This window comes from Pongo pygmaeus, chromosome 9 (genome assembly GCF_028885625.2).
Source record: "Pongo pygmaeus isolate AG05252 chromosome 9, NHGRI_mPonPyg2-v2.0_pri, whole genome shotgun sequence".
NCBI lineage: Eukaryota > Metazoa > Chordata > Mammalia > Primates > Hominidae > Pongo > Pongo pygmaeus.
The window spans coordinates 17,857,877-17,874,421 of NC_072382.2; the positions used below are offsets into that span (position 1 = coordinate 17,857,877).

The window sequence follows — 16,545 nt, forward strand, 5'->3', positions numbered from 1 at the left end:
CTCAGTCTCTTGAGTAGCTGGGATTACAGATGCCCGCCACCACGCCTGGCTAATTTTTGTATTTTTAGTAAAGATGGGGTTTCACCATATTGGCCAGGCTGGTCTCGAACTCCTGACCTCAGGTGATCCACCTGCCTCGGCCTCCCAAAGTGCTGGGATTATAGGTGTGAGCCACCATGCCCGGCCAACACCCCCATTTTAAAGATGAGGCAATTGAGGCACAGAGCACTTCAGTGAATTGCTGGGGTCCACTCTGCCAATCGATACCCCTGCAGGTGAACCAGGGTTATGGCTGGGGTGTGTTTTGTTTTCTGTATTTTTCATGAGCTGCTTTCATCAGCACACATGCCCCAAATGGCTGATAAAGCCAGACTGGATAGTTAGCAGGAAATTGTAATCAGCTCAGGGGTTTGTATCTCATGAGCAATGGAAAAACAAAAACAAGCCAAAACTTCAGCCAGATAGAGGGATTAACTTAACCCAGAAGAAGAACTTTCTGGTTGCAATTGTTTTAAGCTCCTGGAATGCTGCTGGCTTTTCAGAGATAGAATATGGGGTGATTTGAGTCAAGGAAGTCACTCAGATCCCACTAGTTTCTAGAGAATCTTCTCCAGCTCCTGCCCTGGAGTCCCCTAACCTGAGAAAAAGTGTGGAAAGAGGGGAAGATAACCAGAAGAAGTGCCACCAGAGTCAAAATGTAAGTTTGTTTTTTATTTTTGGCGACCACTTACTGAACACTTGAGTGGCAGGACTGGGCAAAAAGCTTTGCCCATTTCATTATGTCGTTTAACTCTCGCAACACCTTCATAAGGTTGGAACTCTCATTATCCCCTTTCAGACTGTAAACTGAGGCCCAGAGAGGTTAACTGTATGTGTCACACAGCTGGTTAGTGATGGGACCCAGGCCATTGTCCTTTCCCAAACACCTTGCGCAGTTATTGAGACCTCAGTAGGTGAGGAATCCCCTATGGCCAGAGTTTATTATCCCAGAGTGCAGAGGTTGCTGGGCCAAGTATGGAGAGAGCACTGAGGGGCCGACAGGATTTTACAAAAGTACTTTTAATGCAGTTAAAACCAACGCCACACACCCTTGCTTAAGCCCTGGGCTCTGGTGCCTCCATGGAGCAGAAGGGAGCTCCCGGGCCGTGGCTGGTGAGCTGGGCACCCTGCCCATCTCTACCCACAGAGCCAGTCACCTCCTCACTTCTTCTTGGTCTTCACCAGTCCTTTCTGCACAAGGCTGCGGTACAGTTCCTGGATGTAGGTGTAGACGCACTTGGAGTCAGGCACAGCCAACCGCACCATGTCATCCACATCCAGCAGCTGAGCACAGTCAGCCAGTTTCCTAAGGAATGGGGTGGAATGAGGAGCAGAAGGTCAAAGGTGAAGGATATGGGAGCCAAGGGGATGGGTGCAGGCAGCCCAGCAATGACGAAGCCCATAGGATGGGCTGGGATGTTGGAGCTGGGAGATCATCTAAGCCATTCATCCCATTATATATCTAGATGAGATAACTGAGGCCCCAACAGAGTTAAGACAAACCCAGGCCAGGTGCTGTGGCTTCCTTTAGGTAGGTCACAGGATGTTGATAGGTAACCCCAAAGCCAACACCAGTGAATACTTCAATAATGAGTTTTAGGCCAGGCACAGTGGCTCACACCTGTAATCCCAGCACTTTGGGAGGCCAAGGCAGGAGGATCCCTTGAGCTCAGTAGTTTGAGACCAGCCTGGACAACCTAGTGAGACCTTTTCGGAGAATGGGAGCTTCTCCAAAAAATAGAAACAAAAATTAAAATAAAAAAAGACTCAAACCCAGCTGGGTCTGATTCCAAAGCCCACATTTTCATTGCACTTATTGTCCTCACATGGAAGCAGGACCCTCTGGTCTCTAGTTCTGCATTAACCCACCACTTTCACATGCGTGTGTATCTGTCCTCTGGAACCGGGGAGCTTCTGTTAGACCAGGCCCCTCAGGAAGAATTTAAGGGGCCAGGTGCGGTGGCTCATGCCTGTAGTCCCAGCACTTTGGGAGGCTGAAGCAGCTGGATCACCCGAGGTCAGGAGTTTGACACCAGCCTGGCCAACATGGCGAAATTCCATCTCTACTAAAAATACAAAAATTAGCTGGGCATGGTGCCAGGCACCTGTAATCCCAGTTACTCGGGAGGCTGAGGCATGAGAATCACTCGAACCCAGGAGGCGGAGGTTGCAGTGAGCTGAGATCATACCACTGCACTCCAGCCTGGGTGACAGAGTGACACTCTGTCTCAAAAAAAAAAAAAAAAAAAAAAGATAAAGGACAGAAACCAAACCCTAGCCAGAGTCCTGGCTTGCAGCTGCAGCATCTCTAGGAGCATCACTCATTCAGTCTCTATGTATTTATCAGGAGCCTATTATGTGCCAGGCCCTCTTCCAGGCTCTGAGAATTCATCAGTGAATAAAACCAAAACTTCTGCACTCTCATGGCATGGAAATTCTTGTGGCAGGAGACAGTAAGCAACACACAAAGTAGATGGTACATCAGAAGGTGAGAGGTGCTAAGGAGGAAAATAAGGCAGGAAGGGAGACAGGGTATATTCTTCTGTTGGAGGAGATCTGGTATTTTTTATTTATTTTTAATGTATTTATTTATTTATTTTTGAGACAGAGTCTTGCTCTGTTGCCCAGGCTGGAATGCAGTGTCGTGATTTCGGCTCACTGCAACCTCTGCTTCCTGGATTCAAACGATTCTCCTGCCTCAGCCTCCCAAGTAGCTGGGATTACAGGTGTGTGCCACCACGCCCAGCTAGTTTTTGTATTTTTAGTGGAGACAAGGTTTCACCATGTTGGCCAGGCTGATCTCGAACTCCTGACCTCAAGTGATCCCCACGCCTCGGTCTCCTAAAGTGCTAGGATTACAGGTGTGAGCCACTGCACACAGCTGTGGTATTTTTTTAATAGGGTGCTCAGGGTAGGCCTCTTAGAGTAAGTCATGTGCACATCTGGGGAAAGGAGTCCAGGCAGAGGAAACAGCAGGTGCAAGGGCCCCGAGGCAGAAATGCTTGGTGTGTTTCAGGAGCTGCTGGCACTTAGCAACAAGTCCTCTTTTTCTAACTTCACAGCTGCCCTTTGGGGCTCTGTGGCACCACTGGCTTTGCTGAGGCCAATAATCTGAGCTAATCAGTGTTGGGACCTCACTCCCACCTCATGCTTTATGAGATGCTTCCCCTTGGACGTTCTCATAGACTCCTCCCCTCCATCCTCAGCCAGCAGAAGAGGAAGCGGAGACTCAGAGTGTTTTGGTGGTTTGCCCAAGGCCAAAGTGAGCAACACAACCCTGAGGGCCTGTCTGACACCTCTGGCACCCTTACTCTGAAGCTGGGTCTCAGCAGTCCCTGCCTACCAAAGCCAGCCATAGGTGCTGGCATAGGAGAAACCAGGGCCCAGAGGAAATCCTGCCTTAGGGCTGAGACTGCAGGGCCAAAATCCACGTCAGACTGGGAGCTGTGGGAAGGACACACACTGGAGGATTTTGGAGAATGGGACAAGCTCCCTGCAACCAATGCAGTGCCCCATGGTTGTGGGTTAGGGTGCTGTCCCTCTATGTGGTAGAGGCAAAACCTTCATTCTCATTGAGCCTGGGGAGTGGGTGGGGAAGGGCTCCGCCACTGGGGGCTTCGGCATTGGCCACTCCCTCCCCTCATCCCCGGACTCCATGGGAATCGGAGGAGAGTTCTGGAATGGGCAGTGGGGTATGATGGCTGTGGCAGACATTCTTTCCTCTTCACACTTAATCTTCACAACAAGCCCTGTGATGTGGGGCCTCTAGAGAGGTTAAGCCAGCTGGGGAGGGTCACAGAGCTAGGGAGAAGGAGGCAGGATTCAAACCCAGGCACCTCAGCTTCTATTCTCCTCTCTCCTTCTCCACACATCCCCACGACCTCCTGGGCTTTCAGCTGCCTGATGCCTCCTGTCGGCCTGTCTTTGTCATCTGATGACTCCTTTCACCTTCCAGTAGCTCTGCCTGACTCAGAACCAGAGTCCAGGCAGCTGCAGGAGCAGGACAGTTGGTTCACAGCCTGCAGGTCAGGAGCACTTGGTGAGAGCAGAGCTGCCTGCCCTTCTGATATTCACTTAGAGCTGTAAGTCCAGACTGCAAGTTTCCCTTTCATTTTTTAAAATTGTACTTTTTTTTAAAGACAAAGTCTTGCTCTGTCACCCAAGCTGGAGTGCAGTGACTCAATCATGGCTCACTGCAGCCTTGACTTCCTGAGCCCAAGTGATCCTCCCATCTCAGCCTCCCGAGTAGCTGGGACCACAGGTATCCACCACCATGCCCAGCTAATTTTTTGATTTTCTTGTAGAGATGGGGGTCTCACTATGTTGCCCAGGCTGCTCTTGAACTCCTGGCCTCAAGCGATTCTCCTGCCTCAGCCTCCCAAAGTGCTGGGATTATACAAGTGAGCCACTGCGCTTGACTCAAGCAGAGATTTTTGTCTTTTTCACCCACTGCTGTATCCCCAGGGCCTGAAACAGTGCCTGGCCCTCAAAAAATGTCTGTTGGATACATGAACGTGTGGCACCAGCATCAGTATAACTGCCTCACTACTCAACCCCTGTGAATCCAGTCCTTGCCTAGGCTCCCATCCAGCTTTGCCAGCCCATGGCTATGGCTTACTCTGCTGTGGAGAAAGCCAGGGTGAAGTTGTGCCGGCGCTTTGCGGGGTCCAGCTCTGCGTAGTCAAAGGCGTCAGGGAAGAACTTGTGGATGAGGGCACAGAAGGCCATGCCACTGCTCCAGCTGGAGGAGAAGTTCTGGATGTCCACATGCTATGGCAGGCAGGGCACAGAGGAGGCCTCAGTGAGCCTCAGCCAGATGGCCTGGACTTGGCCCCCTTCCCACCCTCCTACCTTTTGGGGTTTGCACCACTTGGACCCTCCGTGGACCCCTGCCCCACCCATGCAGCTCTGTTCCTTCCCACCTCGTATTTTTTTGTCATGGCTCGGCACCACTCCAAGAGCATGTTCTTGACACCACCAATGGCTGCCCCGGCTGCCTTAGTGTTCCGGAACAGGGCCGTGGGGCCGGACGCTGCCCTGTGAGGGGAGAGGGGTGCAAGGCCAAGCCAGAGAGGCAGGAGGCCATGAAGGGCCCCACTGGGAGGATCCCCAGCCCCCAGGTGTCAGTCCTCCTGCCTTGGCCTGGGCTGTTCCCACCGCCCCTGAGGCCACCCTCCCACCAACCCAGGGTTCCTACGGGAAAGCCCAGCCCAGCCCCTGGCCTGTGTCCTACCCGCCAAACTTGTCCACGATGGCTTTGCGGTTCTGTGCCCGGGGCCCCCGGGGCCGAGCAGGGGCTGATACCCTGCGCTCTGGTGCCTTCTCCTTCTTCTCCCCTGAGGGAGGGGACTCAGGAGGAGTCTGGGGCACGTCGCTGGGTGAAGACTCACTATATGGAGAAGTCCAAAGAAGTGTGAGAGAGGCTGGGACCAGCACTGCAGGACACAGGGAGGGGGCTGTGGGGCTGGAGGGTGGGCGGCACTGCAGTCTAAAGGGTTGTGTGCAGCTGTGCCCAGCACTGGGAGGACATTGAGAAGGAATCGTGAGTCTCGGTGTAACTTGGGGGAGCATGTGGTCTGGTGAGGACATGTGGGTAGAGCTAGGACACCTCTGAGGTCTGACCTGAGTTTGGAACCTGGTTTGCTTCTCTTTTTTTTTTTTTTGGGACGGAGCTTTGCTCTTGTTGCCCAGGCTGGAGTGCAGTGGCGTGATCTTGGCTCACTGCAACCTCTGCCTCCCGGGTTCAAGCAATTCTCCTGTCTCAGCCTCCTGAGTAGCTGGGATTACAGGCACCCACCACCACACCCAGCTAATTTTTGTATTATTAGTAGAGATGGGATTGCACCATGTTGGCCAGGCTGGTCTCAAACTCCTGACCTCAGGTGATCTGCCCGCCTCAGCCTCCCAAAGTGCTGGGATTATAGGTGTGAGCCACTGCACTTGGCATGGCTTTGCCTCTTATTTGCTGTGTGATCTTGGGACTGTCACATCGTTTGAGCCTTAGCTTCCTCATTTGTAAAATGAGGACAAGAATACCTACCTGCCCTACATAAGAAGGTGAATGTAAAGCATCCATCTGTGCCTGCTCGGTGACTATTCACTGGTTATCTTTCCCTAAGAAGGGGACAAGGAGGCCGGGCACAGTGGCTCATGCCTGTAATCCCAGCATTTTGGGAGGCCAAGGTGGGTGGATCACCTGAGGTCAGGAGTTCAAAACCAGCCTGGCCAACATGGTGAAACCCCGCCTCTAGTAAAAATACAAAAATTAGACAGGCGTGGTGGCGCGCGCATATAATCCCAGCTCTTGGAAGGCTGAGGCAGGAGAATCGCTTGAACCCGGGAGGCAGAGGTTGCAGTGACCTGAGATCACGCCATTGCACTCCAGCCTGGGCGACAGAGCAAGACTCCATCTCAAAAAAAAAAAAAACAACAAAAAACGGGGAGGACAAGGAAGCAGATTTCAGCTCCAGATAATCCTTCTAATGACTGAAGTTGTGCAATGGCAAGCATAAGCCTCTTATTTTATCCAGCACCTGCCATGGACAAGGCACTGGGCTAAAGTGCTTTGCACTTGTTACTCATTGAAGCCTGAGAATAATCCTACGAGGTAGATACAATTGCTACACCCACTTCACAGATGAGAAGAGGTTCAGTGACATGGCCAAGGTCACACAGCTGGTACATGGCAGAACCATTGTCCCAACTCAGGCTTTCTGATCATGCTTTTTGGATGACTGGCACCATGGAAACATGTTCAGCTGAAAGATAAGGAGCTCCTGTGAAGTGTCAGGGATGCCACAGGGCAGACTTCAGCCATGGCATGGGAAGTGGATCAGGTATCCTTTGCGCTCCTTTCTGGCTCTGGTTTTTTGTTGTTGCTGTTGTTGTTGTTGTTGTTTTGAGACGGAGTCTTGCTCTGTCGCCCACGCTGCAGTGCAATGGCACGATCTCGGCTCACTGTAACCTCCACCTCCCGGGTTCAAGTAATTATCCTGCCTCAGCCTCCCGAGTAGATAGGATTACAGGTGCCCACCACCACGCTCAGCTAATTTTTGTATTTTTGGTAGAGACGGGGTTTCACCATGTTGGCCAGGCTGATCTCGAACTCGTGACCTCAGGTAATCCACCCACCTCGGCCTCCAAGAGTGCCGAGATTACAGGAGTGAGCCACTGCGGCCGGCCATGCCTCTGGCTTCTTTGGCTTCCTGGGCTCTGCCCTGGGATAGGAAGCTGAATGCCAGGAATCCTGGAATATCTTGAAATCAGGTGCTGGGGGAGCCCAGACTGAGTTGATAGTGGATGCTGAGGGAAGCAGGAGGTAGGGGGAATTGAAGCTGGAGCCCCAGAGTTTGATATTACCTGGCTGAAGGACTGGTCTGTCCGGAAGCTACAGAGTCTGGACCCAGCCCATCTGGAGGAAAGTGAAAGGAGGGAGGGAAGCTGGGGCTATCCGTGCATGCTCCTTGCGCCCCTCCCCCAGGTGGCCCCTGCAGCATCCCGTGGGCTCTGGGCTCTCACTCACCTGTGCTGAGGTTGTGCCTCTCCCCAGTGGGGCTCTCAGGCCACTCCTCCGGGGAGCTGGGAATCACCCCTGCCCCTCCCTCTGGTTCTTTTTCCACATCCTGCTCCTGCTCTTCGCTGGGACCGCCTGGCTCCTGGAATGAGCATGATCTGCATGAGCTCATGGTCACACAGCACCTGCCCTGGCTTCATGAGGACTTCAGAAAGATCTGAAACGCAGCCTGGGACTACGGTGCTTCACCCCTTACTCCCCCTCCCCCACCCCGGGCTCTGGAAATCATCGGGAGGAAGACTGGACTTTCCCAACTGACTGAAGCAGAGGGGGCTTGCTTCCAGGAGCAGGAGACGACAGAGCCTCCTTGCCCCTTTCCTGCCTCACTCACTGCCTCCTCCGCCTCCTCCACCTCCTCCGCCTCCTCCTTTGCATCAGCCTCCTCTTTTGCATCATGTTTGGCCTCCTCTTTCCCATCGGGCTCCTTGGGTTCAGCCTTAGCCTCATCCTCCGCAACAGTCTTCTTCTGCGATTCAGCCTTGGCCTCTTCGTCAGTAGCCTTCTCCTTGGGTTCAGTGCTGCGCTCTTTCTTCTGGCCTGTCTCCTCCTGAGAGGCTGTCTTGGCCTCCTCCTCCTCAACCATTGCCTTAGGTTCAGGCTTGTCTCTGTCGTTGGCATCGGCTTTCTGCCCAGATTCAGGTTTGGCCTCTTTCTCCTCAGCCTTCTGCTTCTCAGAGGCCAGCGTGCTCTCCTCCTTTTCCTCAGCCTCCTTGGGTTCAGATTTGGTCTCTTCTTTCCTGCCAGTCATCTCCTGAGAAGCCACAGTGGTCTCTTCCTTCTCACCATCCTCCTTTTTAAGTTCAGCCTCAGTGTCCTCTTTCCCACCAGCCTCCCTCTGAGATTCCACTTTGACCTCATCTAATCCATTTGCTTCCCCCTGGAGTTCCGCTGACATGCCATCCTCGGCTGGTGCCTTTTCCTGCTTTCCTGACTCAGCGGGAGGCCCCTCATTGATGGCCTTTCCAGCTGTGCCTTTGGTCTCCTCCGCAGGGGCTCCACCTCCTGACATCTCCGGGTCGTCTGCAGCTGGGGAGACGGTGGTCCCATCCTCAGAGGGCTTCCCTTCCTTCTGCTCCATCTCTGGAAAGAGAAGACAAGCAGACCTGGTCATGCCCCATCCCAGCATGAGGTGAAGACCCCACCCTCAGAGAGCTCTGGCCTGGGAGTCAGGAAGTCCGTGGTTCAGTCTTAGCTCCTACTTGGACACGGGGCCCAAGCACGAAGGACAGAGAAGTGCTTCCCCAAAGCTGGGATGGTTGGGCTACGTTGACATGATGTCAGATGGTGTTCACCTGATGCCCCTCTGTAGGTTCTGGTTTTGGCTTTAAAGAACATTGAATCACATAATGCCTTTTCAGTCATGTTGCCTCTTTTTGATTAAGCAACTGAGGTGGTCACAATTTTATTGTATTATTTATTTTTTGAGACAGAGTCTCGCTCTGTCATCCAGGCTGGAGTGCAGGAGCACAATCTCAGGTCACTGCAACCTCTGCCTCCTGGGGTCAGGTGATCCTCTAACCTCAGCCTCCTGAGTAGCTGGGACTACAGGTGCTCACCACCACACCTAGCTAATTTTTGTGTGTGTGTTTTTTTTTTTTTTTTTGTAGAGATGGGGTTTTGCCACGTTGCCCAGGCTGGTCTCAAACTCCTGAGGTCAAGCGATCCACCTGCCTCGGCCTCCCAAGGTTCTGGGATTGCAGGTATGAGCAGCGCCTGGTCACAATTTTATACTGGCATCCTAGAACACCTGTGGAACAACTGCTACTCTCCCCTGAGAGCCTAGGCAAGCAGAAGTATCTAGATAGAATTGAATAACACCATTTTGTTTCCATTGTATTTATTTTTACAGTTACTTTCTATTTCTGGTAAGTGATATTGAGTTTCCATTTCCAACAGTGATACAGTGTCTTTTAAAAATACATTTACTGAACTTAAAAATAAGTTGATTCAAAGGAAGTAATTCAGGAAACTGGAATATAGGCGGTGCAGATGTAGCAAAATCATAGAGGTGGTGTATAAAAATGGCGGAAATTTGGGAACCCCAGGGCCAACTGGTCTCTGCAGCTTTGCCAGCTCTGCCAGCCTGTGGTTTTTGGAAAAGGTGGGCCTGGGCAAGGAAGCGTTTCCTTGAGTGAAGAATGGAGCCGTACTCTCCCTGGCCTCTGCTGGGCAATCTGACTCTCCGACTGCCCCCGGGAGCATGGGGGTAGATTATGACATCTTAACTCGGAGTTTCCTATTTAAGTACTGTATATACCAGAGGATCTACAAAAACAGGTGTGTGGGGGCCCTGGGTTAGCTGCTTCATGCTCCTGCCCTACTTGGGGGGTGTAGTTACAAAGAAAACAATCCCCAAATAGGGCTCAGGGCATGACTCAGGCAGGAAGAAAAGTGGACACTCCTGTCACACACTAAAAATACCCCCTGCCCTTGGCAGTACCATCTTTCTCAGTGATAGTACCGAAGGCACCTGGGTAATTGGGCAGAGGACAGGAGGCAAGAAGATAGGGACAGGGCTCTGTTCCCACCACCCACTCGGGTCTTACCCAGAGTCCTGGGGTTCCTGAATTCGATGCCCTCACTATTTCCTAAAAGTAGGCTGGGATTTGTAAAGATGCTCACACTGTCCTCTGATTCCTGCTAGAGCCCCTTCCTGGTTCAGCGGCTCCAGCAATGTCTTAAAGTAAGAGGGAAGATGACGCCCGGCATGGTGGCTCATGCCTGTAATCCCAGCACTTTGGGAGCCCGTGGTGGGCAGATCACAATGTTCGAGACCAGCCTGGCCAATATGGTGAAACCCCATCTCTACCAAAAATACAAAAATCAGCTGGGTGTGGTGGCAGACGCCTATAATCCCAGCTACTTGGGAGGCTGAGGCAGGAGAATCGCTCGAACCCGGGAGGTGGAGGTTGCAGTGAACCGAGATCGTGTCACTGCACTCCAGCCTGGGCAACAAAGCGAGACTCTGTCTCAAAAAAAAAAAAAAAAAAAAAAAAGAGGGAAGATGAGCCGGGGGGATGGACGCACATCAGCAGAGATGCTGGGAGCTGGGAAGTTGTGGAGCTGGCTGTGACCTGCATCTTCCAGTCCCCACTGAGACCTGAGCAAGTCGTTTTCCCTCTCTGGGCCTCAGTTTCCACTGACAATGATGGGTTTCATCTGGATCAGGTTCTCCACACTGTGTTCTGTGGAAAACTAGGGTCTCCCGTGACATGGAGAGGGTTTTCTGTGGGGTTGGGAGAAAGAATATTCTCTGGCTAAGGTTGCTCCACAAAAAAGCCTACTCTTTACCCTCTTAGAGATATACAGTTTCAGCCAGGCACAGTGGCTCACGCCTATAATCTTAGCATTTTGGGAAGCCGAGGTGGGAGGATTACTTCAGCCCAAGAGTTCAAGACCAGCCTAGGCAACATATTAAATTCTGTCTCTATAGTAAAGAAAATAAAATTAAACAAAACAAACCAAAACAAAAACAGATATACAAATTCATTAGCATTTAAATAGATTTTAGAAACCAGATAGTCAAGAAACCTAAATCTTGTTTAAACTTCATTTAACTTGCTTTTCTCCAAACCTATTTGACCATGACTTTTTTTTTTCCTCCCTTTGTTTTCTTTTCTTTTTGCTTTGTTTTTCCTGAGGAGCATCTACTACTCTCTCTAGCAGCAGAAGAAAGCATGGCAAATGCTGGTCTAACACAATCCCTTCCCCTCTTGCTCTCTGCTCTTGTTTGGAAGGTGACATGGACTAGTGGTGAAAATCATTGATTCTGGTGTCTTCCTGTGATGGGATCTCAGCTCCCATGGGTTACTAATTGTGTTAACCTTGAGCAAGCTATCCATCCTCTCTGTGTTTTGATTTCTGCCGACAACAATAGGTCCCATCCCATAGGGATGGTGGAGGATTAAAGAAGCCCATGCTTAGAAAATATTTGGAGGATTAAGGAAGCCCATGCTTAGAAAATATTTGGAGGATTAAGGAAGCCCATGCTTAGAAAATATTTGGAGCCAGGCGTGGAGGCACATGCCTGTGGTCCCAGCTACTCAGGAGGCTGAGGCAGGAGGATCATCTGAGGCCAGGAGGTCAAGCTTGCGGTACTCTATAATGATGCCTATGAATAGCCACTACACTCCAGCCTGGGCAACAAAGTGAGACCTCAGCTCTTAAAAAAACAAAACAAAACAGGATTCAGAGGCATGCTTGGCATGAATGAGTACTCAGCACCCATCAGCTTGTATGGTGTGGGTTGGCTGTGCCCAGCCCTGTGCCAGGGCAAGGTCCTGACCCAGCCTTGAGGGCATTTATCAGTGAGTCAAGGCAGAGAGAACTGAATGCCAGTAGGATGATAACAAGCCCTTTTTATACCTCAAAGTGTGACACTATTTGGCTAAGACATAGCTGAGTGCTCCAGTCATCTTTTATTTTTAAGAGACAGGGTCTTACTCTGTTGCCCAGACTGGAGTGCAGTGGCTCAATCATAGCTCACTGTGACCTCTACCTCCTGGACTCAAAGGATCTTCCCACCTAAGCCTCCGGAGAAGCTGTGACCACAGGTGTGCGCCATCACACCTGGCTAATTTTTTTTTTTATTTATAGAGATGGGGTCTCACTATGTTTCCCAGGCTGGTCTCAAACTCTTGGCCTCAAGTGGTCCTCCTGCCTCGGCCTCCTAAAGTGCTGGGTTTATAGGTATGAGCCACTGAGGCTGGCCACTCTAACCATCTTTCCTTCTGTCTACATGCTGCATACTTAGGGTGGTGGAGGGGAAGGTAGGTGCACGCACATGCACACACACCTCAGCTATCCTGCGTGTTTATCACCTCAGCTTTCCACCCTCCAGGCTTGTCACAAATAGAAAAGGAGTGAAGATGCTCAGAATGCTGAGAAACCAGGACGCCACCCCCACCCCCTGCCCCCAGCATTCACAGCCCTGCAGCAGTTTACAGCTTATGCTGCGGGGGCCCTGCTTTCTCTTGGTCGTTTCTTGTTCCCACCCTTCAGAATAGGTTATTGGCCCCATTAGGGAGCCAGTAGGAATTTCAGGCTCAGGGAGTTGAAGTCCCTTGACTAAAGTTATAGGACAAATGGCCTGGCCCTATCTAGAATCCAAGTATCCCAACTTCCACTCCAGAGCTCACACCAAATATATGCTCCCACTAGCTCCTCAGCTCAGTGTCCCTCCAAAAGCCCTGGCCCAAAATGGGGGCACCCCACCAGTTGGGAAGGGCAGTCAGATTCAGCCGAGGAGTTCCTCTCTCTTTCTTCTAGGTGCACAGTAGGCCCTTCATGAAAGTTTCTCTGCCCCCACCTTCCTTTCTTACTCTCTCCTTTCCTTCCTCCTTCCTTCCCCAGGAAGTCTCCAGACCATCCCTGTTTTGTGTCCAAAGCAGCACTGCAGATATCTCCCCTCCCTCTCTCTTCCTGTTTCTTCTGGCAGACCAGGAGGAAAGGGACTCAGGAGCCCAAGATCCAAACCCCCAGTAGTATAAACACTGGATGTTCTGTGATGCGTCTGCCACCCACTGCAGCCTCATCTGTCATCTGGTTGTCCTAAGGCTTCCACCTTCCCCACTCAGCCAGGGGCCCTCCCTTGGAGAGGCCAACCTCAATTGCTTAGACTAGGGGTATCCAATCTTTTGGCTTCCTTAGGCCACACTGGTAGAAGTAGAAGTGTCTTGGGCCACATGTAAAATACGTTAACACTAACGATAGTGGATGAGCTAAAACAAAAATTGCAAAAAAAAAAAAAAAATCTCATAATGTTTTAAGAAAGTTTATGAATTCATGTTGGGCCACATTCAAAGCCATCCTGGGCCACAGGTAGCCTGTGGGCTGGACAGGCTTGGCTTAGACAGTCTACCCCCCAACCCAGCTTGACTCTTGAGACTCCCAAGGTCCCTTCCCCTGCTCTGAGGCCTCCTCGTGGATGGCCACTTGCAGTCTGCTCTGTAGGTGCTCTGGTGCAGGGCTGAGACCCCTGGCATCTACAGACAGTAGACATCGTGGTGGAGAGAATTAGAAAGGAGCCTGGATTTCTCCAACTGGGGGGCCCTCCTGGGAGGTTCTGGCCCTTGGACGGTGGGAGTGAGAATTGGCAGATGGGGAGGGACCCTTAGAAAGGGTCCCAGGGCTTCTCCTACCTGTGGTGCTTCTGCCTGTGGCTCGGGAGCTGTCTCTTTCCTCCAGCTGAGTGGCCTCACTCCCAGGCTGCCTTTAAGCCCTAGTGGCCTCTAGCCCCCAGCTCTTTGGTCCCGCCTCCCCCCTTCCTCTCCCTCTTCCACCCCACCCCCATTTCAAGAGGCTTGGGCTGCCTGAAAAGCACTGTTTACTGGCCTGTTGGTACAACACTTTACCCTAGACTGGGAGGCTCGGATTTCCCGTGGAAGATCTGACAGGTGGCACCTTTCAATCACGGCACGTCCCTCCCGCCCTGAGCCTGGCAGCATCCGTCCTGTGGTCACCTTTCTCCCCAGTGGACTCTCCTAACCCTAGGGACCTTGACAACCATCTTCAGGGCCCATTTGGAGCACGGCCCTGGCCTCCACTGCTCATCCAGAGCCCAGGCGAGGCCTCTTGTGCTCCCTTCACACCCGCCCCGCCACGTTCCTTACATAGCCCCTTTCCCTCGTCCTCAGACAAAAGCAGCTGCTTAAGGCTGGGCTAAGGAGGGGGCGAGTAGGGCAGCTGCCAACACAGGGGATGTGTCTTGGGGCTCACAGTTGACTGAGAGATTTGGAGGGGGAGGGGCAGAGAGGGCAAAAGTGATGGGACAAGCTGACGGATCACTGGACGGAGCCTGGAAAATACAAAACTCCTGAGTTCTATTTTGAGCTGAAGTGACAGGTACACAGTAGGCTCTGAACACATTTTTATACTGAACTGACATTTTGCTAAGAAAAAAACAAAACAAGCCTGGGCATGGTGGCTCATGCCTGTAATCCCAGCACTTTGGGCAGCCGAGGCGGGTGGATCACTTGAAGCCAGGAGTTCAAGAACAGCATGGTCAACAGGGTGAAACCCTGTCTCTACTAAAAATACAAAAATTGGCCGGGCTTGGTGGCGCATGCCTGTAATCTCAGCTAGTTGGGAGGCTGAGGCACGAGAACCACTTGAACCCGGGAGGCAGAGGTTGCAGCAAGTCACTGCACTCCAGCCTGGGTGACAGAGATTCCATCTCAAAAAAAAGTCTTCACTTTCTCTGTGTGTTTTACGATCTAAGAAAGGCACTGCTCTTGGAGAATGGGTGCAGGGGACACTCCTACGAAGCTTGGGACCCCCCAGTCCTCCTACCCCAAGCCCCACCACTGGGCCACACTGGCCTCCTTCCTATTCCTTAAATAAATCCATCCCTTTTCAGACTCAGGACTGGTTTTTCCTTCTACTCTTTGTAAGACTGACTCCCTCTCATTCTTCTGGACTCAGCTGAAATTTCATTCCCTCAGAGAGATTTTCCATGACCTTCAATTCCTCTCCATCATTTCAGCTGGTTTTATTGCCCTCATAATACTAAATCTAAAATTACCTTATTCATTTCCTCATTATCTGTCTCTCTCACTAGGCTTTAAGCTCCATGAGGGCAGGGATTTTATCTACCATACTCATGGCTGTATGCCTAGAGCCTAGCAGAATTGCCTGGCTCATATTAGGTACTTGATAAATACATATTGAATGAAATAACTAATTAATTAACAGAAATATGACAGGAACTTGGAGGTCTTGCCTGGGTTGACCTGAAAGAGAGACCTTTTTGTGCATCTAGGTTTGGGTACTAGTCATTAAATAGTCTAATATTAATGGTTGCCAGCCGGCTTTAGTAATACTTGAAACCCAGCTGGGATTATAGGCATGAACCACCATGCCCAGAGTATTTTGCTCTTTTCAATATCTAATGACAGTAGGATAAGAGAAATGAATTTAAACAAAAAACCAGCAAGCCAGAGAGAGATGTGGAAGAACTCGCCAGTCTTGGGCAGATACACTCTGGATGGGTGCTGTTTTGAGAATAAAGTGAAGAAGCATGGATAGAAGTGGGGAGAGCAGTCCAGAGACAAACTCAGTGACCCTGGTGCAGGATGGTGGTGGCTTGGACCAGAGTATCAGCCATGGAGGTGAGAAGAAGTGGTGGGAAACGGTAATAGTACCGACAGTGATTAAGCCAGGGTCAGTTTTTTCTTCAAGCGAATGGAATGATGTAAGCCATTTCATCACAAGGAAGGTTACAGGAAACCTCTGTTTTTGTATTCTCTGCACCTGTCATGAGTGGTCAGGGCCCACTTGAAGAGATTCTAGATGAAAATTCTGCATCTCTTCTTCTGGGGCTGGGGACCCACCCAAGAGGACAATACTGACCCACAATGAATGACAAATATACAACTCACCTTTGCGAGGTTGGGAAGGAGTAGAATGCAGGGTAGATTGAGGAGCCAGAGTTTCAGCATGGTGTTGACCGAGATCAGTAGCTTTGGATGACATATCTGGAGTCTAAGGATATCTTCAAAGTCTGAGGCTATCTAAACTGTCTTCTACAAGAAGCAACTCAACTGGGACCATTGGAGATTCCTACCTGTAGGTCCCCACGTAGAGGAAAGACACAGTCTCATAGTAAATAATCATAATAACAATAGCATCATCATCAATAAGAGCAATGGTTTTCCAGAGGCTGAACAGCTGGGGAGATGGGGAGCTGCTGTTCAATGGGTATAAAATTTCAGTTATACAAGATGAATAAGTTCTAGAAATCCGTGTACAATATGGTACATATAGTTAACAATACTATTTTGTGCACATAAAAATTTGTTGGCTGGACGCGGTGGCTCATGCCTGTAATCCCAGCACTTTGGGAGGCCAAGGCAGGTGGATCATGAGGTCAGGAGACTGAGACCATCCTGGCCAACATGATGAAGCCCCATCTCTACTAAAAACACAAAAATTAG

The 16,545-nt window shown here is 50.9% G+C and overlaps 1 protein-coding gene across 1 annotated transcript; it reads right to left on the reverse strand.

Annotated features, from left to right (window-relative positions):
• Nucleotides 1-1,040: 1,040 nt before the first annotated feature.
• SMTNL1 (smoothelin like 1) lies at nucleotides 1,041-16,027 on the reverse strand. Its single transcript, XM_054438312.2, has 8 exons — nucleotides 15,991-16,027; nucleotides 7,944-8,692; nucleotides 7,562-7,694; nucleotides 7,399-7,450; nucleotides 5,273-5,428; nucleotides 4,962-5,076; nucleotides 4,658-4,809; nucleotides 1,041-1,345 (listed from the first exon to the last, which is right to left on the reverse strand). Exons 2-8 carry the CDS (start codon nucleotides 8,688-8,690, stop codon nucleotides 1,201-1,203), a joined length of 1,500 nt encoding a protein of 499 aa, XP_054294287.2. The 5' UTR covers nucleotides 8,691-8,692; nucleotides 15,991-16,027; the 3' UTR covers nucleotides 1,041-1,200.
• Nucleotides 16,028-16,545: the final 518 nt, after the last annotated feature.

Coding starts and splice junctions, on each gene's coding strand:
- SMTNL1 (XM_054438312.2), bottom strand. CDS start 8,690: ATGGAGCAGAAGGAAGGGAAGCCCTCTGAGGATGGGACCACCGTCTCC. Junction 5,077..5,272: donor ATCGTGGACAAGTTTGGCGG/GTAGGACACAGG, acceptor CTCCCCTCACAG/GGCAGCGTCCGGCCCCACGG. Junction 1,346..4,657: donor CTGGCTTTCTCCACAGCAGA/GTAAGCCATAGC, acceptor CCCATTCCTTAG/GAAACTGGCTGACTGTGCTC.